Here is a 23,999-nt window from a genome sequence, read left to right on the forward strand (position 1 = left end):
AGGGCTTTTGCCTTTTGCCTTTTGCCTTTTGCCCAGGTGTGAGGAGTTGCCCTTGCGGGCCGTTGCAGGTTACCGGGGTGCAGAATGCGCGGGAGCAGGGAATGGAGTGTGGCCATCGGGTTCGTTTCAGATGCTGGGGAAATTCAGTAAAACACCCGACTGGAGATTTTCGATTGTCGGGGAGTCTGTAACACCTGTTGGGCCCCCGGGGTATTTTGGTGGGATGGGGAGGGGAAGGCAGAATCGGCTCAATGTCCATGCACAGTTCTGTTCATTCGGGTATGAGTCGATGAGCAGAGGGGAGAGGCAGCAGAAAATCCGGTAGCAGCAAGAAGAACTTTTACGTGCCCTGCACCTGCGTGGCAGCCTGAAATGGTTTCTGATGGCTTTATCTGATTTTTCTGATGGCCTTATGGCCACCTAGAGAGCTGCTGCTGTGTTGAGGGGCCACCTGTGTTCTGCTGTCTGTCGAACATATGCAAAAGTGATTTTGTAAACTTTAAATAAACTTCGAGGCGGGCACATGGTACTGCTGGGGAGCTTATCTGGCCAGAGACCCTGGAGCTCTAACGCCAAGGAATCGCCACCAACCGGCCGCTGCTACTTTGGGTTGTGACTGTCGGGAGGTGATAAAAATTTGTGTTACTTGCCCTCCACAGTGAGAGTGGCACAATCGGGAGCAGACGGACGGGAACGCTTCCGCCTGGGTGGTGTGTCCTGCGTGCCTGGTGGGAACGAGGCAGCGACTCCCAGCAGAAAAGAGCGTGACGCGAGGAGAAAAGCGTCGTTAATCGGAGCTCGGAAAGCCGGTGGGGAGCTGGGCTTTCAGATCGCGGCTGTGCTCCTATTTCAGTCCACCAGAAGAGAAGGCTCGCGGCGGCGGCCGTGAGGCCTCCCGGCCGTTCAGACCGGGCGGCGCAGCGTGCCCGCAGGCACGGGGCGGAGCAGGGGGCCGTGGGTGTGGGGCGGCTCCGCCGGGCCGCGGGAGGCGCGCGCGCTCCGCCGCGCCGGAAGGAGAGCGGCGGCGGTGGGTGCGCGTGCGGTGCCGCGGGGCTGCGGCGGGGCCACGTGCACCCGGTGCCGCGAGCGGGGCGGCGCCGCGGCCTGCCCGCCATGCCCGCCGTGCCCGCCGCGCCGCCCTGAGCCCCGCGCGCCGCGCCATGGGGCCGGACCTGGGCTGGGCCGCGCTGGTGCTGCTCTTCGCCGCCTCGCTGCTCACCGTGGCGGCCTGGCTGCTGCAATACTGGCGCTCCGCGGCCCTGCGAGCGCCACGGCGGCGCGGGGCGGCGGCGGAGGAGGCCGGGGCGCGGGCGCTGCTCGCGGCGCTTCTCGCCCTCAGGTCCCTACGGGAGCAGTGGCAGCGAGCTTGGGTGCGAGCTCTCAACAGCCAGGCGCGCCGGCACGGGGTACGGCGGGGCCCGAGCGGGGGAGCGGCAGCGAGGTGAGGCGGGCCCGCCCGCCTGCTCTTTGTTCGCGGGTGCCGGAACAGCCCTTTCCCGCAGGCCGGAGGAGCCGTTAGGCACCGGGAGCCCTGCGGACGGCTCCGTTCGGCCCGCGCGGGAGTGCGCTGCGGTGTGCGAGCGCGGAAAGGGCGGAGTGGGTTGCCGCGCGTTATTTAACGCGGGTTGGAGCAATGCTGTAGTCACTCTGATGTTTCCACAGCAATCTCTTCGAATTTTTCTGGTATTTATTTTCTTTAATCTCCCAGTATTACCGTTGTACTATCTGTAGTTTTGAAGTTCACGAAGGAGAATATGCCTTGATGCTTCCATATGGAAATAACTGCATTATAGCTTGCGTTGCCTACAAGGCAGGGACTTAATGCCCACAGAAACTGTGGTCCAAAGCAGTCCAAAGTGTATTGCAATCTCCTTTTTTTTCTGTCGTGTGAGTGGGAAGGCGTTGCCTTCCTGTTAAGTTGTATAGGAAAATCAAGAGCTAAAAAAGGTTAGCATGAAGCTAACGTGTTTGAAGAAAAGGCAGTTAAAGTCTCGAAGAACATGATGCAAACTTGTGTTTGAGTTTTCCAGCAAGATAGGGAAAGTATCTCCCCTTTTGACAAAGTGACAAATTCTGGGCGAGATTCAGTGTGAAGTGCCTTCCCCCGACGGGCATAGTGCTTCCCCGCTTCCCCTGTAGAAACTCAGCCTCTGCTTCCATGCCCCTCTTACCACAATGCAGTAGTCATCGTGGTCAAAGTGTCGCTAGTTTCCCATATCTGATACGCCGTGCTTTTCTGTCATATGTTGAATTACTCAGATTCTCATCAAATGACCTGAATTTATAAATTGCAGAATTTAGGACTCTTGTAAAGGGAAGATGAGCCAGTGGCTGAAATGGCATGGTGGCCCCTGGAGGGCTACACTTCAGTTTCTGCTGCAGCTGCTCCTTGTCTGGAGCATGTCTATTCAGAAAGCAGCATTGCCTCATTGAGTTGCTGGGTCTAAAAGCTGTTCTCTGAAGCAGGGTCTGGGAGTTGTCCTGGAGGACTTCGCCTTACGTGAGATCTGGATGAGATTGGGACTTACCTGGAGGTGCTTGTATCTGTTTAACTGGGAAACAATTAAACTGCTTATATGTGTTTAACTGTGGAAAAAACTCCATCTTAGACTGTTCTCCTGCCTTCAGGAGAAAGGCAGCCCGTTCCTGCCAATGCCTTGCCTTTGAGCTATAGAATTCCAGCATTCAGCTTCCCAGTGCTCATGAAATGGGCTTAAGCAATTGATTGAGTCTAACTGAGAGAGAACAGTTATGTTTTCACTAGTGTTTCCTCCTTGGAATTAAGAGGTGTAAATTCCTTTGGACATGTAGGAGAAATGGCACAAACTTCAGTGGAGGATGGAGATGGAAGACTTAGCATGGTCTTTGAATCCGAGTAACGCAAAGCCACGGAAATGCGCTCAAGGTGGCGTTAAAATAATTATGTAAGGTTTTCAGTCACGTCTGAACTTTGAGATCTATATAGAAAGTTACTGCTTTGCAACATTAGGCTTAGACTCACAACTGTATTTTATAACGCAGTTGTTTTTGAGGCATCTCTTAGATAAGGCAATTAAGCAATTGAAAATGAGCCTTTCGTCTTTTAGTCAGCACTTTGACACGGAATTTTTGTGAGATGCATTCTGCCAAGGAACTCTACCACGGGAGCTCCACCTTGCTTTACACCCTGGAGCATCAGTAGAAGAAGCAAGACTGTTTTAGTCTCAGTCATTGCAACTTTGCTACCATGTTGCACGGCTGAGTAACTTTTCCTTGTCCGGACGAATTACCCCTTCAAGTGAACTAGCCGGCTGCCAAAAGTAACAGAGTAGGGACTTAATAATGTTAAAGTCCTAATTGCAATTGAGATTTTTTTAAAAGATGGTACCCCCCATGTCCTGTAAAAGCTCAGTACAGTTAGGGGAAGTCAGCCTCATGTTGGCTACAGTCTTCCGTGTGTATTTCATGTATACTTTTCAAAGACCACAGAGCAGGAGACTTGTTCTGGGCTGGGTGTGTGTTAGGGGTTTCTTTGTTTTGTTTTTGTAATGAAGTTGTATAAAGGATAGTCCTGCCATCTGCTGAGGTCTTGATGGAGAAGCTGTACCTTTTTTTGCAGTGCATTGTAGTTTTCAGGTAAACCTCAGTTTAGAACTGGTGGCAATTCTGTCCTTGCAAATATGCTAGCGTTGTCATAAAAAGCTTTACCCTGTGGCCCCCTCACCTCCAGTCCCTGCCTTCTACAAATTTATTCTTGTGTCCAGTCAAGGGATGGGACGTAAGGCCTGATGGCCCTCATTGCAACTGATGGCTGCTCTTTCCCTGCTCCCAGTCTGACTCGACCTCATGTCCCCTTTTAAGTCCCAACGGGAGTCTGGGATAGATGTGTGCTTAGAAGCTAGCAATTTCACTTTCTCCCAGGGATACTTATTCTATCTATCTCAGCGAATGCGAGTACATAACGTATGTGGTAGGAGATTTATAGGAGTGGATTGGTGGTTGGAGCATGCCAGCATGTGAATTTGAGTGGATTGTGCTAGGAGCGTGGTCTGAGGGGGCCAGGAGTGGACAGGTGAGGGTCAGTCCGCTTTCCAGCCGCGTCTCATTCTCATCCCTGGTACTTGAGAGAGCAGCTTCACGAGGTGCCACATTTTTTGTAGATTTTGAAATAACAGCTGCTAACATTTAGTATTTCCTGTTGGGATTACAATTCTCTTGCCCCAAAAGGAGCAAAGACTTGAAAGGAGTTGTGTTGCCTCTGAAGTGCATGCTGCCCTTCTCATTTTATTTTTTCTGCTACGTTTTCTCCACGCCTTGGAGGATATATAGATTCATGCTACCTTGTGCCTTGGAGGATGTATAGATTCATGCTACCTTGTGCATGTGGTTCATTCCGAGCAGGCTGAGCAGCGAGATCTTTTGAAGTTGACCAGTGCCTCCCAGTTTGGTGAGACTGTGAGGTGTTGGGAAGAACCTGGGGTAGCTTGCTGCTGCTGATGAAATACTTGAGTCATTGGGCAGAGATTCTGGTCAGAGAGAGAAAAAGGTGATTTGCTATTTTGGACTGACCCACGTGAGCGAATACATGGCTCCAGTGGAGGAGGCTGTAAGAGAAAGAAACAGCAGGCAGTACTAATACAAAACAGCAGGGAGTGATCCAATACTGGTTATCCATTCTCAGTTTCATCACTGAGAGAGCTGCTTTGTGTCTGTTAGAAGGAGGGCGTGCATCTGGACTAGTTTTTGGTGGGCAAGCAGTTCTTCAGGTTGAAGTGTTTATGCCTGTCAGATTGGTGTCCCAGAGCCTTTTCTGCCCCTCACTTGGGTCTGTCTGTAGCACGGAGGTGGCAGCGCAGAGTCTCATTTGCCTGAGAGGAATGTGGCTTGCTGCACCTCTGTCATCTCTTCTGATTGTTCTGGCCCTAAAATGCAATCAGCTGGGCAAATGGTCGTGTCGTAGTGCCCAGATTTCCTGCTTTCTCTGTTTCTCTTTTTGTCCCTCGTGAGCAAACGGAATCTTTGAGGGCTAGGTTTTGTGGAGGGATGCTCTCAAACTCTTTATCTTGGTCTTATATTTCTTAAGAAGGATTCTCTGTACAGGACTGGTCTTGAAATACAGGGAGATCCTCAAATGAAGAGGACAGTGGAGATTGTAATCTAAGAAACCAGAAGAGGATGGAAAAAAAGGAACAAGTTGAGCACAGGAGCTGATGTACCATATGCTGAGGATGTGGATTTTGTTAATTGTTTATTTGGGGGGGGGGGGGGTGGGTGTTTGGTTTTGGTGGCAGTGGTTTGGTATTCTTTTTCCTTGGAGCAGGATTACCGTACAGAGGGGGGGAGAGAGAGAGCGCGTGTGAAGAAACAGCAAAGCTTCTGCAATGAGGAAGGGATAATGCCCTCAATCCATGGTTGACTGTTATCCAGATCAATTTTCCATCCTCATTTGGGTTTACCTGTCTGAAATTAACATAGTGTTTGCGAATTCAAGCCTTAATCGGACACCTTGTTTCCTTTCTCTGTATGGACAAGCCAAGGTGGGTAGAATTACAGTCTGTGATGGTTCTGGGTGCCGACTGGATTTGTGGAAACGGGCCAGAGTGTCTCTGGGGCCCCACATCATTCATCCTCTTTGAAACTATCTGGGCTGCTCTGACTACTGGGAACTAACAGAGTTTTTTCTTTGTAGAGTTCAGTGCAGATCACATTTGAAGAGGGTCCTCAGTTACCACAAGCTGCAAATATAAGTTGTGTGACATGCAAGGGACAGTCGGACCACAGCATGGTAAGGCTTTGCTTCTTCTGAACTGTACAGTGTGGGGTTTCTCCATTGATGGTGTGTTCGACAGACTGCTGAGGCCTGTGATTTGTGATTGAGATGGTGGAACCAGGGAGGTTTTGGGTGAGGTCTGTTTGGAGGAGTTTGGAGGTCTGTCTCCCGTTTGGTGGCTCTGGAGCTGCACATCGGTGAGCTCTGCGAGAGAAGATGCGTTGGTGGAGCCGGGGTGTATGAATGCTGAACCCAAACATCAGGGTCCTACAGTGGAGAGCAGAAGAGAACTCTTGTCACTGTACAGGGTCTGATGTGGCAGGTTTGCAGTGCAGAACTTGATGAGAATAACACGGCTGCCTCTTGCTGAGATACAGACTCGTCTTTTCTTTTTAGGTGCTGTGCTGCCATCTGTCAGCTGAAGCTGTGAAATTTCCTGTCTCTGTTACTCAGCAGTCCCCAGTTGCTGTTTCTGTGGACTCCTATCATGTCACTTTGGCTGTGCTGCAGGCTCAGGTAAGGTTTATAAGAAATTAGACGTTGACCTCACTCCTTCATCTAGTCCCACACTGATCGAGGAAGGAGGACCTGATTCAGTGCAAATAAAGGCCTCGTTGGGCTGGAAGAAGCAGTGTGTGGTCGCTAACATTTGTTGAGGTGGCAGATATTCCCCATCTGCACGCTGAGTCTTGTTTTCCGAGTCTTCATCTGCAGATTTCGGCTATAGCTATGTTTCGGAAACATAGCTGTAAGAAATTCCAGAGAGTTCTGAGAATTCAGTGGCAGCATTCTGTACTGTGTTTTTAAGTGGGTATTTAAGAAGTGAGAAGTCCAGAGAATTCATTTCCCTTCATGGCACAATGGAAAGGGGAATTATGTCCTGTGGATATGTAAAAGTATGGTGTCCTGGTAGTGGGTGTGAAGAAAAAATCTGTGGTGAGGAGTAGCTTGCTTTTCCGTTCCCCTTGTTACATTCACAAGAGCATGATACAGCTTTTTGTGCATGTCGAATATCGGAGATGCTTCTTCCAGCAAAGAAGCTCTGAAATCACAGTGTGTGGTAACTCCATAGTTGCTTTCTGGCTGGATTTGATTCTCTTGAACGTGGTTTTGTTTCCATCGTGATGAAGGACGTGACGCCGGAGATGGTATCTTGCTCGGAGGCAGTGCGCTCATACGTGCACCCCAAAAAAATTTAAAAATAGATGTGGCAAAATTAGAAGTAATTCAGTGGTAGCAGAAGCCAATCCCATGCTGTCACATGTGTTGCAGTTTGAAGGTTGTTCTGGAAGCTTTTGCTCTCAGAGGCTTTATTACAATTTTCAGCCTACTTTTATCAGGTCGTTCCAGTTTGATTTTATACTTCTGTTCTGTGGTCATTTAAACAGCTCCTTTCTCTCTTTAGCATGTAGTGTGCCTGCTGCCAATCTAGTTATGGGCATCAACTGCAGTTGCTTTTCATCTCTGAAAGGTCCCCTTTCTCACATCTCATCCAATTGCTCCCCTACTCACTGGCATTGTCTGGGTCTCCTTGTCTGCACCTGCTGAAGTTTTGGGTTGATTGTTTGTGTAAGGAATTACACGTGGTATTCTAATTGAGGTCTTGCTGCTGCTGCTGCTTTATGAAATGCTGGTTAGATTACCACATGCCTGTCTGCGTTTTGGAGTTCTTCAAATTCCATTCTGCTGTGTTCCCGATTGTGCCCTGTCTATTCTGTGGACCTCTTGTTGGTTACTTACCTGGCTACTGTGTCTCACGTCTGTTGCTTTTGTCCGATGACCTTCTGTGTTGTTGGTAAATGTCAACCTGTCAATTGAGAACTAGGTTGAATTTCATTACCCAGTTTTTACAAGAGTTCTCAGGTCGGGGGGTCTTCCTATGTGGTTCTGCCTCTGTCTGTCACATTAATGATGCTTTTATGGGTACATGGGTGTGCAACTTTTCAACTTCAACTAAACTACAGGATGCTGTACAGTCTGGTTTGTTGTTGCAGACTGTTGGTGCAACCTGAGGATCATCTCCAAGAGATGCATTGCTAACTTATAAATGGTTGTGGTTACATTTGGCAAGGGTTAATTGATGTAGCTCAGTAAATATCCTATGTGTTGGGGCCCAGTTGGGCACTTTTGGATTGTACTGCAGGCTTTTTCTTCAGTAAAAGAAATAATGAATCATTTTTCCCTCTGATGGTGCCTGGGCATCATCATCACCTCACAGCAGTGAGGAAGCTGGATCTCACTATGGAGCAATGAGGCTTCTGCAGCTGCTTTATCCTGTAGGCCAGGGAGCACTTGTGTTCTTATGTTCTGTGTTTTACTGTTGCACTGGTGTGAGGGCCTTTAAACTGCTGTATTTGGAATGGAGCAAAAATCACCTAATGTAAACAGAAACAGTTCCTGACTGTGGATATTTGTTCTGGGCCAGGTGGAGATCCACTTGGAGGAGATACAGAATGAGGGTCTCCTGGTGTCATGGACATTCAAGGACAGACCAAACTTGGACCTTTTGGTTCTTCCGCGACTTGAACTTCCTGAGGTGAGTGGCTAACAGTGGGAGGCTGACTTTGAGTGGAGAAAGGGAGGAAGGAGCAGAAACACCTAGAAGGCAGGCTGCTGTGAAGGAGGAGGGTTGGCAACTCACTGTCATGGCCCTTTAGGGCAGTGGAGGGATTCTTTCACCCTGGAATCGATACTAGCTCAGCTGTGTCACAACAGCGTCCTCGAGGGCCGAAGTGGTACCTATGGAAGGCTTTCTGTCTATGTAGGTTCCTCCTGCTGTTGTCAGATGTAGAGCTGCAAAACGAGCTGGGTTGCCGCTCTTTCTTTGTGTGAGGTGGTGTTTGTTTGTTGTTGTGTTGGTCTGGTTTTGTTGGTTATGTTTGGCGGGGTTTTTTTAAGAGATCAGTTAAGATTTAAGAGATTAATGTGGGGAACCCACAGGTTAGAATTTTAATGAACAGAATGTGGGCGTGCTTGCGCTTCCATGATCCAAATAGGTTGGTTGATTTGTTGTTTTACTGACACCTTTGTTACTTTATCCTGAGTAGATACAGGGATTTGGCTGTTTTCCCAAAAGCGTGGTAGCACTGTCTCCTGAGGTGGTGAGCATGTGACAAACTGTAAAAGCTGTATTGTAAAAATTTACACCAGATAGACTACAGATGTAGAGGCTTAGTTTGTCACATTTAGAAAGCTTGCATTTGCCTGCAGCTGCTACACGGAAGCTTTAAGCACTGAGGAGAGCGAGTATGGGACATGGGAAAAGTATCTGGGAGGTTATTACTGAGAGAATGACTGTGTAGTGTATTAGAGGCTCGAGAGGCAGGTGGAGCTGTAACTGTGTCCTTTTTTTTATGACTTTCCTGCATTTCCTCTTGATTTGCGGAGGGAAGGATGAAGGGAGGGCGGATCTGTCCACTATAAAGGATCTGATCGAGGATACCATTGTCAGCACGAAGCCAGCCATGACGGTGAATTTGATGGCCATTACCGCTGGAGCCAGTGCAGTAAGTCACTCTCCTCGTGTCGTTCTTGTGCCTCAAACACAGGCCCTGAGACACTTCTGAGGGCTGAGGCTCAGGCAGGAATCCAAGGGTTGAGTCTCGCTTCTGGGCGGCAGCCGAATCCTGGCCTGCACTGTCACAGGAGTTTGGGTACTGCGACATGGTGCATAGGGATAAATAGAAATTGCTCCCAAGGGCAGTTCCTTCCACCTTTTTTCTTGAATGCTGATTGTCGGTCATGTACTTGTGGAGCTGGACTGCCTGAGGTACATCTTTGTTTTGGCAGTCTCCCTTACTCAGAACACCAAGGCTCTGTCCAGGGCAGCCTTTGCAGGCATGGAATGGTCTGTGGTTTGTCACTGTCAGTTGACCGTCTGGTAGCCAGCAAGCTTGTTCTTGCCTGTCTCCTTCTCGGTCTGCCTTAAACTTCCCATCTTAAATAACACGAGGGCCCACTGAAGGTCAATAGCTCGGGAAACCTGCAGCATCATCTCTTGATGGATGGCGTTGCGGGTATTCCCCTGTGTTGGTGTAAGGAGCTAGTTAATAGATACAAGGACAATGCATCTTGCTGCTGTCTGCTGGCGAGTGAACGATAAAGGTATCGGTCTCGCTCTCGTCATTCCTCAGGTACCCAGCAATAAGCTGACTCGAGAGTCCCCGTCCGGAGTAGCAGCAGCCCCTCTGGGTTCTAAGCTGTTGCTCCGGAATCTTCGTGTGCTGAACTTGGGCTGCCAGGGGAAGGGAGGTAAGCGTGAAAACATTGCTGATCCACAGGGGCAAGCGTGCAGGCGGTGAGATTGGAGCGAGTGGATGTTTTGGGTGGGTTTGAATGGAAAAGAGGGACGTGTGCCTGACGAACCACTGCCTCTTGTTGACGAGTGCACACGTGTCCTCTGTCTCTCTGTTGCAGGAGTTGGGGAGATACGCTGTGTGGCAGAGCTAGACAGCCCCCCACAGCAGAAGTGGACGAGGCCGATGCCAAGTGGCAGTGTGGGTGCTGCAGGAGAGATGGAGTGGACTGACGAGTTCTTTCTGTAAGTGTCTGCTCCCTTTCTGGCCTACCCACAGTGTAGGTGGACCGGCACAGTCTCTGGGTGTCTTTACCACGCTGCAGTAACTGATGTGCGTGGGGCAGTGGTGAAGTCTGCACCACGGGGCGATGTCCGTTTGTGCTGCCCCCATGCTGGACTACTGATTCCGGCAATTGGTCCAAGCTCGCATACGTATTTCTCGCTTCCCTGGACACTTTGTGTTTTAACTGAGTGGGCAGAAACGCTGACTGTAGGAGCAGCAGGTGCAGTAGGGCCGTAGCATAAACAGCCTTCCAGAGAGATTGCCCTCTCAACTTCCACTGGCAGCCTACACAGCTCTGCCGGGCACACGAACCAGAGTTCTCATTTCTGTAGTTTGGTGCTCTAGTCGTGTCCTCCACAGCAGTGCATGCTACTGAAACTTTGGAGAGGGTGATGAGGCATGTGAGATTTGAGGGAGGGAAGATACAGAATGAGGTTGTTTGCTCCATGGCCACTTAGAAAAGAGTGCCTAACACCAGCCCATCTTCGATTTCAACAGGGAGTTGGGACCTAGAAGCAAAGAACTGAAACTACAGGTGCTGGGGAACAGCGACGGAGGGGGAAGTGAGTATGGGCAGCCATAAGATGGGTTGTAAGACGGGGAGGCAAAAGTGTCTAAGGGACTTACTGCACTTTAAGCCTGTGGTAGTTCAATGTCGGTACAACGTGTGATGAATTCTGCAAAGGACTTTTCATATTTAGCTTTATGTGAGCTTCTGACTGTGTGAAGTAACTCTGGGTTCTGTTCTTCTTACTAAAATGGTCTGGATCTGACCTTGAATCAGGAGGTTCCTGTGGCCTGCCTGTCTCCATTCTGAAGCAGGGAGGGGCATGCGGGATTTTCCGTCCTGTATTAGGAGAGCTTTGCGTACGGCTCTTAACTGTTTGTTTGTACTCAGTCAGGGACTAACTGCAGTATCTACTTGTGATGGAGGCCACACAATGGTCATCTTTTCAAGGCAGCTGATTCCTGGATTGTTAAAGAAGAGCGGAGGAGCGCTGCCTGCCCCTTCTCCCTCTTGAACCTGGGAGTTAGCGGAGTTGTGGGGATCTGCTGTGTTGGCCCATGGGGCTGCTTCCCAAAAGTAGGGGTTACCTTGGAGATGTCTAAGGTGCTGAGGTCCTGTGAAGGGTTTCATTTTTACTCTCCCTTCTTTGCAGATGTGCTGCTGGCATATGCCACACTTTTGATTGATTCTTCGGGCAAACAACCATCTGGGAGACAGGTCTGCTCACTGGTCCCAGGAGCTGGACAGTCACTGACAGCTGAAGCTACCATTACATTGGAGGTGAGCTCATGACCCCCCAAGCTCTGCACGCACACACGCTCTGGAAGCATTCGTGATGCGAGCCTCTAGCTGGAGACACGCATGCTTGGACCTGAGCTTGGTGCAGAGGACTAGCAGACCCTTATGCTGTGGAAGGGTGGCTGTCACCAGACCCTCGGTCCCTGAGCCTCTGGCTGTTGAACCGATACCGTATTGGAGATGGCTCCTTGATGCCCAGAGCTCTAGCTTTTGTTGCCCAAACATGCCGGCCTTTCCATCTGGGAGGAAGAGAACCTCTCTGAGCAGTGCTTTACTCTTTATAGCTGCTGTTCCAGGAGGCTCCTGCATCTTTGAATGCTCATCACGGCGCATCTCTGCGAACCAGCATCACCCCCACTAAGAAGGTGGAGATGGACCGGACCATCATGCCCGATGGCACCATCGTGACTACTGTCACCACAATTCAGTCCCGGCCCAAGGCAGACTGCAAACTGGGTGAGGCTGCGCAGCAGCAGGTGTACTGTACAGGTGGCTGCTATGGCAGCACAAACTTAGCTGCGATAGTCCCATGGCTGCTCACGAAGGCAGTAGCAAAACTGTTTAGCCATCACATCTGGTCATTGCAGGCTCATGCTTTACGTACCACTTCTGGTGTGTGGGTCGGAACACAGGCATCCTTGCTGTTCCCCTAGCGTCTTTGTGGCTGGCTGGAAACCCTTGTGTAGCCCTAGGGGAGAGAATTGATGCAGCTCTGTGTCTGGGGGGAAGGTGAGGTAGGGATGAGCCTCTCTCACACCCTTTTGGCGGTGGGAGGTCTGATGTGTATGCCGCCGCATAACCTCTGCATGATGTCAGGCTAAGTGTTTAGCTGTGCTTTCTCTAGTTTCTTCGTTGCTAAAGAAGTTACGCTGAACATGCTGAATGTGGAGCCAAAAGCATATTGACCTTGCTTACTAGGGGTTGTTGCTGCTTGCACTCTGGTGTCCTGGTGAATGTGGTGCTGGATATTCCAAGAGGTGGGGCTTGACACGAATGAGGTATTGCTATGCGTCTGCTTCACAGGACTGCAGCCCAGAAAGGCAACCATATCCTGGGCTGCATCAAAAGAAGCGTGGCCATCAGGTCGAGAGAGGTGATTCTCCCCCTCTGCTCTGCTCTTTAGAGACTCCACCTTGAGTACTGTGTCCAGCCTTGCGGCCCCCCAACACGTGAAAGACACGCACCTGTTGGAGTGAGTCCAGAGGAGGGCCACTAAGTTGGTCATGTACCTGGAACACCTCCCTGTGAAGAAAGGCTCCCCAGAGAAGAGAAGGCTCTGGGGAGACATTATAGCAAGCAGCCTTCCAGTACCTAAAAGGGGGCTTACAAGAATGCTGAAGAGGGATTTTTTACAAGGGCATGCAGTGATAAGACGAGGGGGAATGGCTTTAAGCTGAAGTAGGGTAGATTTATATTAGCCATAAGGAAGAAATTTTTCCTCCTGAGGGTGGTGAGGCACTGGCACAGGTTGCCCAGGGAAGCTGTAGCTGTCCCTGGAAGCATTCAAGACCAGGATGAATGGGGCCCTGAGCAGCCTGGTCTAGTGGCAGGCTGGTTGGAACTAAGTGGTCTTTAAGGTCCCTTCCAACCCAAACCATTCTGTGATTCTGAGTTTTTGCCAGTAGGCTTCTTACTGCGTTGTTGCCACAAAGCCTTACAGAACCAGCCTTGCAGGCTCTCCGAATGCTCGCTTGAGGCTTTCTGGGGTTGTGTGTAGGGGGCACAATATGATAGCATCATAAGCTATATGCGTAAGCTTCATCTCCACTTACTGGGATCTCTGTGTCTCTTTTGCTGTGAAGATTCACCATCGAGGTCGCCTTCCAAGGTGGAAGTGACTGAGAAGAAGACAACAGTGCTTTTGGAGACCAGCTGTCCTCATGGCCACTTGCCCAGCGGTAGCCGTAAGTGCTTGGAAACTTGAGGCTCTTACTGAAGTAGCGGTGTTCCTTAGCCTGTTTTGGAAAGCGGCAGTCTGAGTGCGGTTCCCTGAGCTCATTTACATTTTCTGCTTCAGAGAATGTCCAAGTGCCTGAGTGAAGGTGGGGGCAGAAGGCTGGTGGTGGGGTGTGGGCAGGTAAAAGACATTCCCATTTGACTATCCAGTCAGTGACTATGAGTGTTTCCTTGCTTGGCAAGAACTTTCCAGTCTATCTGGACCCAAAGAACTTTGCTCACCTTGCACTTGGGGCTCTGACTGTGTCTGGAACAGAGCACTGCAGCCGTTTTGACAGTTCGCCGCCAAAGCAAACTATTGGGAGTCTTTGGAAGTCTTCACTGAGCGGGGATGGGGGGGGGGGCGCATTTTAATGATATGCCTGGTGGGAAACGAAACTTTTCAGGTACCTAAAAAAGCCAAGAGCTAGCTATACAGACCTCCCTTTGTTTGGTTTATTTGGACAAGTCTGTAATAAACTCCGGGTGGGGAAACTACTTTTGTGTGCATGTAAGTTGCCTGTTACAAGCATCGCGGTCGGCAAGCGACCTTTTGCCTCTGCTGAAGGTTGCTACTCCAAGCATTGGTATTTTTCTTGTGCTCAGGGGATAGCCATATGCCAAATGGCTTGGATCCAGTGGCCGAGACGGCAATCAGGCAGCTAACTGAGACGAATAACAAGACCATCAAGAAGACGCCAACAAAACGTAGTACACTGATCATCTCAGGAGTGTCCAAGGTCTCTGGTAGTTAGGAGCTGCATTTCCAGTCTGGGAGGTCGTTTTTAGGGATGCGTGCATGAAGCTAACCTGTCCTGTAGGGATCAGTGTGGGAAGGTTCCAGCACAGATGACTGGCTCATCAGAAGCCTTTCGCTGCTTCCCAGTGAGCATCAGAAAGTACCTTGCCAGTCTGCTGGGCAGCTGCTGGTGGGAGTTCACAGCAGGTAGCTGCAGAAAGGGAGGTGGCTGCCATAGCTGGTTTTGAACCTTGTGGAGAATATAAGGAGTTCTCCTTGAACTTGGCTATGGGAGTGAGGGACATGCAGCAGAATGCTTTGTCATCGGCCACGTTACAGTATATTTCAGCCAAAGAGGGATAATTGCGCATCGGTGCTATCTAGCACTGATGATCTGAGCTGGGCCATCCATATGTAGGTGTAGATGGAAGTAGGGAGATGAATGCAATTCTTTTGATCCTGTCTTCATGTCTGTCTGCCCTTCTAACCCCCCTTCAGGTACCTATTGCTCAAGATGAAATGGCACTTTCTCTGGGTTACGCTGCATCCCTGGAGGCCACTGTGTATGGGGACTCTGAGGCAGAGGGCACAGCTGAGCGGATGCACGATTCTACGGAATTGTCACGGCCACTGGAAGCGTCGCCATTGGGACAAAGGGACAGTCAGGAGCTGGACGAGACAACGCGATCGGACATCTCTGAAAGACCGTCGGTGGAAGATGTTGAGTCCGAAACCGGTTCCACGGGAGCCCTTGAGACCAGGAGCTTGAAAGATCACAAAGGTAAGGATGAACTGTTAGATGGTAGCTAACATGAGCCTGTAACATTAGCTGTACATGAGGATAAAGTGACATCCAAGTTCCCCACCCCTTTCAGCATAGCAAAGAGCAGCTTCTGACGGAGCCTGGAAGAGCCTGCCTTCCTCTTGTGGTTTTTCCACTGGAGTGATTCCAAATGCCACCATCTGTAGGTGTCTGATTCCTGTAGCCTTTTTAGTTTCTGTTCTCCCTTGGATGGGAACCCTGCGCAGCCTGTGTGTTCTGGAGACCCCCTTTTCTCTCCCTGGCCTCCAGGTCCACGGATCAGGCGCATGTCCGTAAATAATGATTCCTCCTCTGAATGTGGCCGCCCGTGGTGTGGAAGTGCAGACTGCCCAGCAATGTGGATTGTATGGGCCTTGATTGCCCTCCTCCTTTCCCTGTTAGTATCGAAGCAGCTAGTGCCTCTGACCTGTCGTACTGTAAGATGTCCCCACAAACTCACTTCTTTTAAATGATGGAGTGGGCCAGCCCAAGCCTAGCTGCTGTCCTCGCCTTTCCGCACATTTGTCAGTTAGGTGGATGGCGCATCTTGGATTTTTCTGCTACCGACTTACGTAAAGAAATGTAAATCGAAATCTTGGTTACTCGGATTATCAGAGTGGGACAAGTTTTGGGGGGTTGTACCCCGTTACAACCAGGTACGGGTTGAGCTGCGGAGGCCCCTTTCTTGCACGTCAGTGGGTAGAAGGGTGTGCGACCCAGATTCTTGAGAGACCTGGCAGGTGGGGAAGAGAGGGAATATGGAAAGCAAACACCCTCCACAGGAAATACCCTAGGAGTGTTACATGGCGTGCAGGTTTTGCATGTATCTTTCTGATCCATTTGAGGTTGAGAGCAATCGGCGTCTCCATCTTCTCCTGCTGGAGTGAGTCATAAGGAGCCATTGGCATTATTTGCCTCCAGACCGGGCATGTCATGAAAATGCAGGCAGTTGTTCCAGGCAATCGATGACAAAGTTAATCCGTGTGCCCTTGAGACAGGCTGGTCTGAGAGGCCTTTTTCCTCTTGTATGTTCCTCTCAGGGTCTTCAGATCCAGATGTTCTCGCTTGTTTTCCATTCATATGAGTCTTGGCTTTCATTTAAAATTCTGCACTCTTCCACTCAGGGGAGGACGTTGTTTATGCAGAGGGGACACGGGGCGGAATGTTTAGTGGGGCGGCTTGTTGACGTCGCAGTCTGTCACGAACTGAGACTTTGCCTTGCATTTGGAAGCTGAGATTAGTCGACCTGCCGTGTACCTCTGCCGCTCAGCGTGGAAGCAGGCTGCTGCATGTGTGAGAATGGCTGGGTGCGTTACTGTCCCCGAAACTCGCCACTGCAGGATGCTATCACAGTTTCTGTCTCCTTCCTGTCTCTGCAGTTAGCTTTCTTCGGAGCGGTACCAAGCTCATCTTCCGGAGAAGGAGCAAGCAGAAGGAAGCGGGCCTGAGCCAGTCACACGATGACTTGTCCAATGTCACTGCCAACTCCGCCACCAGAAAGAAAACTGGTAGCTTCTCTCACCGCCTCATCAAACGCTTCTCCTTCAAGTCTAAATCCAAACCCAAAGGTAGTGACGACACATCAGCAGGTGAGAACTGAAGGAGGGAGAAGCCCTTCGGAAAGATTTCTCAGAGATTGTTTTCTAGTCTCTTGTCTTCCCACTCCATGGTATCTGTGACTTGCAGTCCAGTTCTTTCCAACCTTGGCTGAGGGAAGACACCCCAGTGCTTTACACCATTTGGGGAGCGGAAGTGGCAAACCCAGGACTCAGGCTGTTTGGCTGCCTTGGCTTAGCCTTCTCTGATTGTTGCACCCCACTGTGCTCTCCCAGAAAATCCAGGTGGCACGCTAATCCCCCTGGGGGTCCCAGGAGCTGCAGAAGTGACTCCGTCTCTGTAGCTGTCTGGCATCGTCGGGTGCCTCACGGAAACAGGGGGCAGGTCTCTCAAGCGGCAGCCTTCAGAGTTAAAATCAAGAAACTACTGGGTTAGCTACATTGCCGAGAAGTGTGGGATGCAGCCTCGCTCGGCTCTTCTAGTGAGAGAGAATGATGCAGTCACTGATGATCTAAACGCTCTTATTGCTTGTGCTTGGTGCAGAGGCCGTAACCTGAGGCGCGCTGCAGGGCGATGTGCTCCTGGGCTGTGAGCTGTCGGAAGACAGCTGTCGGAGTTGTGGTCCTCCATCTGGCTCTGCCGTTGGAACAGTCTCTGGTTCAGACAGCACTGAGGAGCCCCTGTTTTCTGTGCTGTGTTGGGGAAGGAAGAAGTCTCTAAGAAGGAAGCTTTAACCGCTGCACAAGTTTTCGTAGAAGCCTGAGCCCTCTCAAGAACGCCTGGTCAGTGCTGTCAGTTCTGCCACCCTGTGCAGCCGCCTTGTGACACAGCACTCCTTCCACATCTGTGTTCTTGAACAGGGAAGGGCCTGTACTGGATGCACACACCAGCTATTGCATGAGCCGATCCCTTACTCTTGGGGATGTTGCCGAAGGGCTGCCAGGCTGTCTTCCGGACCTGCAGAGCGTCCAGTCTCGTGGTTCTCGTGCCAAGGACTGGCACCATGCTGGGGATGGATGGCAAGGAAAAAGGCAAGGAATGTGGTGAAAGGCAGTCTGATGGGGAGCCTGAAGGCACGTGGCAGAAAGAGGCGAGAGTTTACGTGTTTTCACTGATGAGTTTCCTCTAGTAGAAGGAATCTTTCTGGTTTGCATTTCCTTTTTTCCTGCAAACACGATCCACCCCATTCAAACAGAGGGCATTTCTGCAGTGGGTATTTGCAGAGGGAGAGGCGTGCAGGGGAAAATAGAATCCTTGTGCGGGAGGAGGCAGTTCTTCTAGAGGAACAGTTGTCTGGTCTCCTGGCCCATGCACATTTTGTCTATAATATCCCCAGAAGTTCCCTTCAGATAGCACATAACAATGCTCTTTGGAGAAATACTCATGCTGTCAATGTGCCTGGTTTGAGAGGAAACTCCTGCTCTCCTGTGGGCTGTCGAGTTAAGGAGGTGGGACAGAGGGGAGGAAAAACCTCACAGAAGAGCTGTTTCCCAGGCCTGACTGGATTCTCTAGCTCTGCTCTTCCATTAGAGTACCTCCTGTGGTGGTGTCTGTTGCCCTTCCTTATGCAGGATGCTACCAGGTGAAAAAGCAGTTCTCTTGGTGGCGCGCGTAAAGCGCGTTTCTCAGAAGGACAAACCTTGGCTTGCCGATTCTGCTGCCGTGTGCTGTTTCCAAAGACCGGAATGCGTTCGGTGTGCTGCTGCAAAAGGATTTACAGGCAGCTGTTTCTTGCATGTTTGTGCAGGTAGGGAAGGCCAGAGTTACAAGGGCTGTCACTGAAAGTACCAGTGTGTGCTAGCAGGAGGGACTCTCTGCTGTTTTTCCTGCCGACTCCTCACATGATTGGGCATGTATGAATCCGAAGAATCATATTGGTCCAGCTGGCTGACCAGGAACTTCTACATCTGTTTTGGTCTGGGAGTCTTTGTCGTCCCCAAGCTCTGTCATGTCCTTTATCTTTTGTTTCGTTCCTTGTCCACATGGCACTGTGGCTTTGTTTGCACTTCCATGTGCCGTGGATGTCAGAGAGCTCACTGTTTCTCGCTGAGGATCATTTTCCTTGATGTGAGTGACTGTGGTTTGTGCTTACAGTGCTGTTGGAGCTTGAGCAGATCCCATCTGTGGCTTGCCTGTAGCAATTCAGCCACCAGTTTGACATAGCCTTCTTTTGCTGGGTTGGTGCGGCGCTGTCACGTGCGGTGCTGTCCTTCTCAGGCACACCCTTGTTCCCAAAGTCTCGGAGTTTGGTTTCAGTTTGGCGTTCTCCCTTGCACCATCCCCTCTATGACTTGCAGCTACGATGGTACTTTGTGTTCCATTTTTGGATTTTATTTATTTGTTTTAACACCATTTCAAGGTATTAAACCTTGAAAGTTTGAACCCAGACAGCACCACTTCTCTAGTGGGATGCTGTGAAGCCTTGCATTAGAAATGCTGGCGGAAGAGCCCACGGCTCTTCAGTTGTGGGTCAGTCGAGGACCTGCTGCGAGTCCCGTTTTTTGATAGTTCTGTGTTCTTTTCTTTAAACTGTAAGAGCGTCTTGAGCTGTCTTGGTGCAGAGTGGCTGGAGGTGAACACCGAGGGTCACCACTGTTCTTGGGAATCGGGGATCTGAGGCTCATGTACACAAGGAGGGCTGTGAGGGCTAGCCAGTGTTGTCCTTGTCACTGTAGACCGGAGGCAGGAAAGGCAAGGTTTGTGTCTGACAAACACGTACTTAGGTTCTTGACCCAGCATATTTTGGTCTGGCTTGGATGAGGAGGTAATAGGAAAGGGAGTAAAAACGGAAGCTCGAGTTCCTCACCGGCCGTGGGGTCCCTTTCTAGCCATGTTAAATGGGCAGTTCCTGTCATATGTCTGTGGCTTTCCTGTTTTGTTCTGTGTTTGTTGGCTTCAGGCTACGCCTGCCAATGACTTGCAGCGGAGGTACCGTTTTTGGTTTTGAACTTGATGCAGCAGAAGACGCCTGCACTGTGCTCGGCAGAATGAATGGCACGCAGGAAGCATGCCAGTAGGGGCATACCTTCCCTCGAATTTTTAGCAGTGTTTTTTACCACAGGCAGTAAATTGTGCTGCAAATCTGTATCTGGTTAGACAGCTTGCAAAGGGAATGGATGTTGTCTAGTGCTGGCAGAACGCATCCTCAGACATTAAGTCCTACATCTGCTTGTGTTTCCTAGAGGAGATGTATTTTCTGACATTTTGTTGCTTCTCAGAGTTGTACAGCATAAGACCGATATTGTAACCTTTTATCTTCTTCTGAATGTTCTCCTTAAGTGCAGATGGTTTTTCAGGGTGTTTGGCTGAAGTGCTGTTTGAGGAGCAGAGGGATAGCAGGCCATGGCTCTGCTGTGTGCGTTGGAAATTTTCTGGTACCGATACATTCCTTATTAACCGTGTTGATCCTTCCTCCTTATCTGACAAGGCTTTCTTTCTGGCCCGCAGAGATGTTTTCATCCCCCAAGCAGTAGGTGCCCGTTTTGTTAGTCCTGACTGTGAGCACAGATGAATCTCCTGGTTTCTTAAAGGCACGAATGGTAATGAATCTGCTTTGCGGTGGAGGTGTGATTATTGGTGTGAGAAACAGTTCTTCTATCCTAATCTTCTCAGATGGAAAGGGAAGGTCACATAGGGTTTCGTTCTCCAGAAGCTGCAAAGACCAAGTCCCTGGGAATTTCCCCCCATAGAATTGCTGCTTTGAGAAACCTCTTTTGTATTTAATCCCCGCTTATGTTTCTGGCTTTAGGTCAGAAGAAATGCTATCTGAAATCTACTTTCCCTCTTTAACTTCTTCCAGCTGCCTGTGCCCTCACCTTGGTGCTGCTGTGGGCTCTGTGGCATTTCATAATGCCTGGGACCACAGAGCAACCCCATGAACGGCACATGCCACCATCAAACTTTTTAAGCTCAAATGATCTGCAGTTGGCAGATTGTTGTCTCAGGGTAGGCTCGCTATTTGCACCTTGTGAAATTGGTCCTTGACCAAATATATGGTGAAAGAGGAACAGCAGAGCGGCGGGCTTGAATGCACGGAGGCTTCTGAAGGAGTTCAGCCTGCATATGAGGGCCTGCGTTCCAAATGCTGTGTTTTGCTACTGGCTGCACAAGCAGGAACAGTGACTTGTAAATGAAGCCAAAGCAGGCATTTTGTTGGGATTGTTTTTAGTTTTTTGGGGTTTTTTTTGGGGTTTTATTTTTGTTGTTGTTGTTTGCTTGGAGGGTTTTTTGGTTTGTTGGGTTTTTTTTGCTTGTTTGTGGGTTTTGTGGGGTTTTTTTTTTTTGTTGGTTTGGTTGGTTTGGTTTGTTTGTTTGTTTTTTATTTTGGCCGAACAGGTTTACTAGAATTTACCTGTGGCTGTGTATTTTTGCTTCTCTGAAGAAAATAGATTTATGGTAGCTGTAAGCTGTAAGTATGCTTATAAGTATATTTCTGTCTGGATACATCTTCTCCCTATGCTTAGGAAAGGCTTTTTAAGAGTCTCGTCATCAAAAAAAGCCCTTGACGTTGGCCCATGAGAGATATCCTCTTGAGTCAGTGGAAAACGGACACAGGAAAAAACGAAGGGAGCCGCAAAACCTCAGTGTTCTGAGGGTGCCACAGGATTTCACGTGATGGATGTCTGAGGCCAGAGGGATTGGGTGCATAGATGTGTATTTGCACACACTTATAATTAGAGCATGCTCTGCAAATGCCTGTACCGGTAACGGTGCAGAGTTACTGAGGGTGACGGTGCCAATGGGGGCACAGGAGAGCGGCCCTACCCTACCAGCTTCTGTGGCGTTACATCCATTCCTTGCGCAGACCTCTGCCGGGGCAGACCTGAGCAAGCAAATCCAACTCCTGCCCCTGCAAGCACCCTCATGCTGCCAGTGCAGTTGAGGGTGGGGTTTTTAGGCAGCGTGACCGAAATGGGGAAGAGCGAGGGCAGGCTATTTGGGTGGAGAGCAAGTTCAGTGGAGGGGAATGTAACGGAAACTTCTTCAAACTGATAGAAGAGCACCACGGGCATGTGCCGTTTCTAGACTAGAACTGGGTGCATGGCAAGCGGTGTTGTTACGTTCTTTGGCTCTAGCGATGCGATAGCTTCTCTTGGGTCATTGTTTGCTAAACCTACAGAGAAGTCATTTCTGGGTAGCTGTGGAGATGCTTGTGTGGAGGGTTGTCCTTTGTGGTCTTTTTGCATTGTTCTCTCCATCCCGCCTTCCCTACTGCAAGGTCACGGCGAGTCTCAGGGTAGGGTAACAGTCCCGGTGGTGGCCAAACTTCTGGCAAAGGTGTGCTCGTTATATCGCAGCTCCTTCTATAAGGCACGAGCGGTCCACATCACCTTTTCCTTGCTCGTAAGGTACTGGACCAAATGCCTACATGGAATTTGAATTAGCCCCCCTCCTTGTGTGTGCTCTTTTGTACTTTGATGCTTTCTGTCTGGGTGGATTAAAAATTTTGACCCCAGCTTGTTCAGGTGGGAAAGAATTGGAACTGTGTAGCTAATAATGAAAATTAAACTACTTACGACTAAATGAAGTTCTTGCACCTTTGTAAATCTTGAAGAAGAGTTCTATTGCTGTGTAATGGCTGAATCTGTTAACTTATTAAACCACATGAACATCAAAACCTGATGTAGCGCCGTGAGTTTCCCTCCAACCTGTGCCTGTCTCACCTAAATTCTCCCACTCAGATGATGGCAAGCTGTGTAGACCCGTGCAAGGGTCTGTAACACCCCAAAACATTTAAATGTAAGGGGGTAAACTGAGGCACATAGGAGAAATACCTGCAGTCGAGGAGAAGGTGAGTAGGGTATGAGAGGGGTTAGGCGTGGTCCTTCTAAAAAAGGGAGGTTACAGACCAAAAATGCTTGGAAGTTTAGCGGGTGTGTTTCTGCAAAACATATTAAAAACTGTAGCTTTTCTTATCTGTATGTATATATAAGTAATTTTTTTAATTATTAAAATTGATTTCAAAATACAACCCCATATCTGCTGTATTATATACAGCATCATGGAGGATAAGAAATTCTAGATAAAGATATATAGGGTTTAAAAATGCAAATGTAACTTTTGTAGATGTAAATTAAACAAGAAAGGACTTGAAAATGGAAGAAAATAGAGTACCTATGAAGGCAATAGAAATAGTTTAGTGTATTCAGAGGTTTTTTTCCTCTCTGTGCAGCACAGGCTGAGATTGTGGCTGGTACTCAAACCGCTGCTGCCCCGTGGTGACAAGGCTGTGCTGCAGCCGCTCGGTGAGGCTGTGCCACACTCAAAATGGCGGCTCGGGCACGACTGATGCCGGCCTTCCCAAGATGGGGGGTGCTCACGCATGCGCCTTGGGGAAGGACAAAATGAACCCTCAACAAGACCTTTCTCTTCACAAAGGCGTCTTCCCGCCTGCCTGAGCTCCACTCCGGCCCCCACCCCGACCCCGCGCTTGCAGCCCGATCCTGCGCGGCGCTTTGCGGTGTGGGGACGCGGATGGTGCAAGAGCAGGGTCGGCGTTGGAGTCGGGGTTGGCCTCAGGCAACGGAATAGACGCGCTTCTGAGGGGCGGGGCCCTTTTGCCGTGCCACACAATAGATGGCGGCCCCGCCAGAAGCAGCTTCTGCCAGATCTCAAGAGGGCGCGTAAGAGCGGAAGTCACGTGATGCCACACCAAGCTAGCAGCTCGGCACGCTGGTTTTGCCCTTCTAAAGATGGCGGTATCACACGCATGCGCTTTTTGGTAAAGACCAAATATGGTGCCGCGGAAGGACCCCACCACTCAGAAGAGCGATTTCGACTGCCCGAACCCCTCTGTCAACGCCGATCCGGCGCTTTCAGCGCGATTTTCCGCGGCGTTTCCTGGTGTGGGGACACGAGCGGCGGGGTCACTGGCGCCAGAGCGGGCGGGAGCCGCGAGTGCGGCGGCAGGCAGCGGCTGGGACGTCTCCGTCTCGGTCGCGGCGCGGGGCCGGACTGGGCTGCACGTCACACCCCACACCACGGCCGGGGAAATGCATCAGAACTCAACTCCCCCTTTAGCCCCGCCCATCCCCTCCCTTACACCCGGCCATTTCCCCTTTAGCCTCGGCCATCGCCCTTTAGCCGCCCCCATTCCCCCTTTATCCTCGGGCATTTCACCTTCAGCCACGCCCATTCCCCCTTTAGCCCTGCCCATACACGATTTAGCCTTGCACATTCCCCTTTTAGCCTCGCCCGTGGCCCCTAGAGCCCCGGCAAGCTCCGCTTTAGCCCCGCCCCTTCCGGCTTTAGCCCCGCCCACTCCGCCCTTAGCCCCGCCCACCCCGCCCTTGGCCCCGCCCATTCCCCCTTTAGCCACGCCCATTCCGCCT

General features: G+C 50.3%; 1 protein-coding gene across 2 annotated transcripts; it reads left to right on the forward strand.

Annotated features, from left to right (window-relative positions):
- Nucleotides 1–1,121: 1,121 nt before the first annotated feature.
- On the forward strand, nt 1,122–22,285 carry C2CD2L (C2CD2 like). Of its 2 annotated transcripts, none has more exons than XM_048328934.1 (15): nt 1,122–1,406; nt 5,669–5,764; nt 6,146–6,265; nt 8,175–8,285; nt 9,142–9,255; nt 9,883–10,000; nt 10,166–10,289; nt 10,828–10,892; nt 11,490–11,617; nt 11,920–12,091; nt 13,438–13,539; nt 14,177–14,310; nt 14,808–15,090; nt 16,491–16,700; nt 17,212–22,285. In XM_048328934.1, exons 1-15 carry the CDS (start codon nt 1,161–1,163, stop codon nt 17,223–17,225), a joined length of 2,037 nt encoding a protein of 678 aa, XP_048184891.1. In that variant the 5' UTR covers nt 1,122–1,160; the 3' UTR covers nt 17,226–22,285. The 2 variants fall into 2 exon arrangements, with proteins under 2 accessions (XP_048184891.1, XP_048184893.1); XM_048328936.1 differs by having other exon boundaries at nt 21,132–22,285.
- The last annotated feature ends 1,714 nt before the right edge of the window (nt 22,286–23,999 follow it).

Source organism: Corvus hawaiiensis, chromosome 25 (genome assembly GCF_020740725.1).
Source record: "Corvus hawaiiensis isolate bCorHaw1 chromosome 25, bCorHaw1.pri.cur, whole genome shotgun sequence".
Taxonomy (NCBI): Eukaryota; Metazoa; Chordata; class Aves; order Passeriformes; family Corvidae; genus Corvus; species Corvus hawaiiensis.